Source organism: Miscanthus floridulus, chromosome 6 (assembly GCF_019320115.1).
Source record: "Miscanthus floridulus cultivar M001 chromosome 6, ASM1932011v1, whole genome shotgun sequence".
NCBI lineage: Eukaryota > Viridiplantae > Streptophyta > Magnoliopsida > Poales > Poaceae > Miscanthus > Miscanthus floridulus.
Window position 1 is genome coordinate 28,110,818 of NC_089585.1, and position 6,986 is coordinate 28,117,803.

General features: G+C 45.7%; 1 protein-coding gene across 1 annotated transcript; it reads left to right on the plus strand.

Annotated features, from left to right (window-relative positions):
* The first annotated feature begins 2,860 nt into the window (after positions 1–2,860).
* LOC136460403 (uncharacterized) lies at positions 2,861–3,232 on the plus strand. The gene has a single exon (XM_066460113.1). It carries the CDS (start codon positions 2,861–2,863, stop codon positions 3,230–3,232), a length of 372 nt encoding a protein of 123 aa, XP_066316210.1.
* The last annotated feature ends 3,754 nt before the right edge of the window (positions 3,233–6,986 follow it).

Here is a 6,986-nt window from a genome sequence, read left to right on the forward strand (position 1 = left end):
GCTATACACAAGATATGAACTAGTGATGTAAAGAGCGAGTGATAGAAAATGTTATACCAATCCGGCTGCCCTAGGTCCGACGCCCCTATGGCACTTCCTTTCTTCTCTATTCTTCCACCCTTGCTTCCATGTGTCAACACTAAAGTGTCCCAACATTTATGCACGTGTGTTAGTATTTTATCAAAGCATTTTCACGGGTTGAGTTAGTCATTCACTAGGCCCTAATGCATATGCATGCGTCACTTTACCTGGTGGCACTTGATAACCACCTTTTACCATAATTTTCTTATTTTCGTAGTACGGCTATCTATCCTAAACCCGGTCACACTCTCTATAGTGTCCTAACCGGCAAAACAAAATAGCCCTATAAGTTATACATTTGCCTTAATCCTATTTTTATTTTTCTCTTTCTTCTTTTTTCAAGTTGGAGCACTTGATCTCCATCTTTTGGCCACCTCCATCACCACGAGTGCCATCTAGCTCCAACACTTGGTGGAAATCAACCTATCTCATGTCACTTAGAGCAAAGGGTTAGTTCACTTGGGTTTCATCAATTATCCAAAATCAAACTAGGGCTTTTCAGCTGGTGACGGTGGTGCTTGTGCGCGCCGCTGGTGCTAGATGCTAGTGGTGCTCGCGCGGCGCCACTCACCGCCGGCTCCCACTATGACGGCCAGAATTGACCGGCATAGATGCTTCCCCTCCCCTATGTTGGAAATATATGTTTCAAGTGTTTGATATGTTTCAAAGGTATGTTGTAGTTGTTTCATATGGATGTTGCACATACTGCAAGTGTTTCAGAGACATATTGTAAGAGTTTGTTCAAAATGTTTCATCTGTTCTAGACGTATGTTGCAAGCGTTTTGATCTGGATGTTGCATATGTTTCACATATATGTTGCAACAGTATGTTCCAAATATTTCATCTGTTCTAGTCTTCCATTGCAGCAAGTGTTTTCATGTTGCAAGTTGCAAGTGTTCTATATGGATGTTGCATATGTTTTTCATGCATATGTTGCAAGTGTACGTTCTAAATGTTTTATCTGTTTCAGACGTATCTTGCATTCAAGTACTTCATGTTGCACATGTTTCATGATGTTCGGAGAGTCAGGGGCATACGGGAGTGATGGGGGCATGGCACTGGTGTCAGGGAATGGGGCGCGGTGAGCCGATGGTGGTGGACGTGGCACGTGGCGTGCTGGGGGTGGCGGTCGGGGGCACGACAGGCATGGGGTGCGCCTGCGGGCGAACGGTTGTGCTACTTCTTCAATAAGATATCTAAGAAGGTAATTATCGGTGATGAGTTAGAGTCCCTACAGAAATTTGTTGCAGAGACATTGAGCCAGTTGGAGATGTGCTTTCCCCCATCGTTCTTTGATATCATGGTACACCTTATTGTTCATTTGGTGCCTCAAATTGAGGCATTGGGCCCCATGTATTTCCATGAAATGTGGACGTATGAGCGTTTCATGTCAATATTGAATGGCTATATGTCAAATCATGCTCATCCGGAGGGTTCCATGATAGAGGCATACACTACAGAAGAGGCCATTGAGTCTAGAGGACCATTATGTAATAATCTCCTAAAAGACCAGGTATCAATTGGTTTGCCTCCGTTGCGACATGAGGGAAGGCTTGGTGGACGAGGGAGGATGGGACGGAAATCATTCATCCCGCCAGATTACAACATAGTCCTAGAGGTACATTACAGCATACTATAACAACTCATAATAATGGACCCATTCACCAAGCAGCACATGAAAGAGCTTCATGAGGAGAATCCAAGATGCACAAATGATTGGGTACACAAGGAACACAAGCGTCGGTTCACTGCATGGCTAAAGAATTTGGACATGACAGATGAATCAGAAACCATCAAGATTTTAGCATCTGGACCATCAAGCCAGGTCATATCATGGCAGAGCTATGACATTAGTGGCTTCACATTTTCCACCAGTTTTAGGGACACCAAGCGCATGGCACAGAATAGTGGCGTTCGATGTGAGGCTGTAGATGAAACAACTGGTGAAGAAACTACATACTTTGGATTCATTGATGACATATGGGAGGTTGAATATGGTCCACGCCTGCAGATTCCAGTGTTCCGATGTCGATGGGTTCAAGATAAACATGTCACTGTGGATAACTATGGCCAAAGAGTTCTTGATCTAAGTAAAGTAGGTTACAAAGATGATCCGTGGATCCTTGCTAACCGTGCTGCATAGGTGTTCTATGTGGAACAAATTCTATCTACGAATGAAAAGAAAAGTACCCAAAAGCCAAAGCACGTAGCAATCCCTAGAAAGCAACAAATTGTAGGAGTTGATGGTGTAATGGATTTAGAGGATGTTAACCAGTTCAGCGAGATGTCTCTTTTTACAAAGTTTGAAGAAAAGATAAAAAATGTGGAGAAAAGTATCCCGCAAACCTCTTTGCCCTGGGTGCGCCATGATGGACAAGGAAGGACTGTAGCACGCTAGATTGTTTATCATGTAACTAATGTATCACTTATCATTTGTACCTAATGCTACTCTTTCTTATTAAGCAAGATGTTTACATTTCCCCTTGTTGTATACCTTTGGACTATGATATTATTTTCTAACTTAATTAAACAAATCTTAATTAAAACCTCTTTCCCCTTCTTGTATACCTTTGGATTCTATATTATTTACTAACCCTAGGTACATGAAATATTAACTAACCCTAATTAACAAACCTTTAATTAAAAATCTTTTCACAGGCGGGCGTCATTGACCGCCGCCTGTACGGCTATTGATGAGGGCCGCCTGTACTAATGTATTAGTACAGGCGGCCCTCATTAATAGCCGCCTGTACTAATATATTAGTACAGGCGGCGGTCAATGACGCCTGCCTGTGAAAAGATTTTTACAGGCGGTGGTCAATATGGCCCGCCTATACTAATGTGCTCCAATATAAGTTCCCGCGCGTGGCCCGCGAAAATTTCTAAGTCCCGGAGGCGCGAGTTCAGAAATTGGATGCCGCCAGGCTGCCGAAATCCGCCGCCGCTCCTCCACCGCTCGCCGGACCGCCACCGTCGTGAGCTGTCGCCGCCACGCCGCCGAGGGACCTCCACTCCGCCGGCACGCCTCCACGCCGCCGCCGAGGGAGCTCCGCTCCGCCGCAGCGAGCCGCCGCCGCCAGCAGCTGCCGCGCCGCGCCAGGAATCCGCCTACGCGCCGCCGCCACGACCTCGCCGGAACGCCGAGAGGTAGGCCGTGCACACCCGCCACCGCCGAGCTCCGCTCCGAGGCGGCTCCGATCGGTGCGGCGGCGGCTGCCATGTGCGCCGCCACGCGCGCGCCCCTCCGAGCGTCGGCGGCGTTGCCTGCTGGGCCTGGCAGGCCGCCTTGCCTTTTTTTTAATTAATTAGTAATGTTTTATTAGTGTTTGTTAGGTAATTTTGTTAGTAATTAGCTAATTTTTTTTGTTAGGGCTTACTATGTTTTTTGTTAGGGTTTTTTTTCCATAATTTAGCTATGTTTTTTCCATGTTAATACTTATATTTCATGCATAATTAGGGTTTGTGAAATAATAATTAGTTTGTTAAATAGGGTTTCCTATTTAATATTCATTATTTAGGGTTTGCAAATTAGTGTTAGTTAATTAGGTTTGTTAATAATAGGTTCGCTAATTGATTAGGCTATGTAATCCATGTTAATACTTGTATTCCATGTTTATACTTATATTCCGTGGTTATACTTATATTTCATGCAGATGAGTACTCCATCAAATGCTGAGCAGGCCGATGCCCAGATAGGTACACGGGGATCTGACTCCTCTGGATCCGAACCTTATAGGAGCCCGAGCGTATCACCATGTGAATCTCCTAGAGCTAAGAAGGCCCATCTTGAGTTGGAACGTGACCCTAATTACAAGCCTGAAGATGAGCCAAATGATGATGAGGTATATATGCTCGTAGATTGTCTATACGAGAGAATAATGCATGTGTATGTATGTACCTAACAATTGAATTGACAGGAGGTGTTCTCTCAAGTTGTTGCCGAAATGGAGGTAGAGTCACAAGATGTTCATAAGGACATGGCACCTCAAACGACCGGGACATCCTCCGAGCAAAGAAGTACAAAGAAAAAGAGTGATCGGGCACGAGGAGATAGAGGAAGGAATAGATTTCCAGAAGAAGTTTATAGGATTACAGAGATTAGCCCGAGCGGAGAGCCCTTAGCACCTCTAGAGGCGCTACCCAAATTTAGGGCCGCCATTGGATGGTTAGTAAAGGAAGAATTTGATATCACCTGGAGTGATTGGAGTATGGTGCCTGAAGGAAAGAGGAAGAATTGTTGGACTCGATTGTGCACTAAGTTTATTTTCCTGGAGGGAACAGAAGGTTTGGTCAAGGGTCATGTCATGAAGCAGTTAGCAATATCATTCTGGGGCTATAGGCACGATATGAATAAAAAGTGGCTGCAGAAGGGGCGGGACCCAACGAAGCGGTACCCTATCACAGCAGAACAGTGGGCACATTTTAGTGTCATAAAAAACTCCGACGACTCCAAGGCTAAGAGCCAAGCCGCCTCAAGACTTGCGAAGAAGAACAAGTACCACCACCACCTCGGCACTGGCGGTTACAAGACCAAGATTCCTAAATGGAGGGCAGAAGACGAAGCAAAGAGGAGAGAGGGCAAGTTGGCATTGACAGATATAGTGCCAGAACGAAGTGCGAATTAGCTTCGCGCTCGGAAGGCAAACACTGAGAGCGATGAGATCTCCTGTCCCGATGAGATCAAGCCAGTTGCCGAGAAGGTTTTGGAAGCAACAAACCTGGAAAAGACAGGTGCCTTCAAGTCACAGAGGGAGAGGGACAGCCTTTCCCATGCTCTAGGTAACAAAATTATATTTTCCATTTTGTTCGAGTAAAATAGAAATCGACACTGACATTAAATATCATGTTGTAGGTAACCCCGAGCATCCAGGTCGTGTACGGGGCGTCTCATCCAGAACCACCTAGAAAGAAGGGTTTGGTGAAGAGTGGAAAGGCATGTATAAGAAAAGAGAACGACATAAGGAGCACATGAAGGATTTTTTTGAGCAACAGGCTGCCAAAAAAATTAGGGATTTGATGGAAGACTTCGTTAAAAACCCTGATCCTAAAGTGATGAAGCGGTTGGCGGGAGCAGTGTCTGCTCAACAGATGTCATCACAAGCTCCTTCATATATGCAGCATGTCCCAGCTCAACCCTTGGGTAGCCAGGAGATGGCCACACAATCTATGCCCTTTCCAAGCAGTATAGCGTCAACATCAAATCAGGACCATTATCCAGTTGACGATATTGATAAACCTTGGCCTTGCTCATTGTTAATTGGATATGGCCTTAGGAATCAGCATACAAAGCAAGTGGCCACAGGCAATGCCATCCCTGGACGTAGGTTCCATGGTGTCGAGATGCAAGATGCATACTGTAGGGTGGAAGTGTTGACGGTCGAGAGTGGATATGAAGACAACTTCATCGACATCCCGACCTCTAAGGGTATAGAGAAGCTTGGACAAGCAATCAAGAACTTCATACAATGGCCGAGACGGTACGTAAGGTTGATTGATCCACCAACGGCACCCTCTCCACCAGTGCATCAAGCATCCCAAGAGGCCGAAACAAGTCAACAGCCAGCATCGCCAATGCATGCCCCAGCATCCCTGTATATTTATGAGCCACCGTCGTCATCCCCAATACATGATATGTCATTCTCGTTGGATGAGCTCGAGGGGCCAGCCAAGAACATGCCTGAGCAGCAGACTCCGCCAGCCAAGAAGGACACAACACCAGAGAAGGAGGTAGAGCAAACTCCCTCGCCACCACCAAAGCAGAATGAAGATGAGCAAACTCCCCCGCCACCACCAAAGCATAAGGAAGCAGAGCAAACTGTAACACCTCGAGTGTTTAAATATTAAAATCTAACATGTCATCATATGCATTGCAAAGCATTTGGCATTTGGTGAAAACTTTGATGTGCATTTACTAAAACAAGTTTACAATTGTGTAATGAATGTTGAATTGTATTGTTTGACTCAAGTTCAATGTTTGTTTGGATTTTGAATTTTTCCAGAAAACCCCGCTTTTCAACATTTAAACCCTACCCTAAAAATCCATTTCAAAATCTAAGCATATTTTGGGGTTGGGCCCAAAAGCAAAAGTGTAGAGCTTGGCAAGTTATACAAAGTTTGTTTTTGGAGTTTTTCAAGTTGTTTAGAAAAATTTTGAGTAATTCAAAAAGGCGTAATTCGTTAAATTTCCCCATTTGAATTCAAAAGTTCATTTCAAAATCTAGACCGAATTAGGAAATGGTTATAAAAGCAAAGTTGTAGAACTTTTGATTTTGAGCAACTTTTGTTTTTGGAGATTTTTGAGTTGTTATGAAAATTTGAGAGTAAATTGTGAAATTTGGCAAATGGCAAACTTGTAATTACTGTGAATAGTGTTCACCGCTTGCGCTACACCGCCGGCGAGCTTCGGCTTGCTTCCAGTCGCGCGCGTGGCCGTCTGGGTGTCACGTTGGCGCGCTGAAGGCTTCGTCGTGGCTTCCTTGCGCTTCCTTGGCTACCCTATAAAGCTCTGGAGCCGCCGCCGTTCTTCTTTCTTCGTTCTCTGTTTTTACCGTCGCCGCTGCTCCACTCCGGCGAGCCCGTGCCGTCGTTGTCGTGCTCCACCATCACTGATAAGCTAGTCCCAGCTCCGCCTTAACCTTACGCGTCCAACCGACCCACCAATTCAGTTTATCTCCATCGGAAACTCGCTGTCCACGTCTTTCTTCTTCGCGGCCGGTGACCTTCCCTTCGCAAGCGCATCTCCGTGGCCAGCGCCCTCCGGTGAGCTGCTGTCCTTGCTCTGTGTACCTATGGCTTCGTCTCGATACTGTGGTGCTTACTCCATAGTTGGTTGTTCATTTTGACCACTGCAGTCGCCGGTACACCATCGCCGACGACGTTTTGCTCCGCCGTGCTCACGCTGATCG

Bases quoted from the DNA above. Each gene is read 5' to 3' on its own strand.
- LOC136460403 (XM_066460113.1), top strand. From the start codon at position 2,861: ATGACGCCTGCCTGTGAAAAGATTTTTACAGGCGGTGGTCAATATGGC.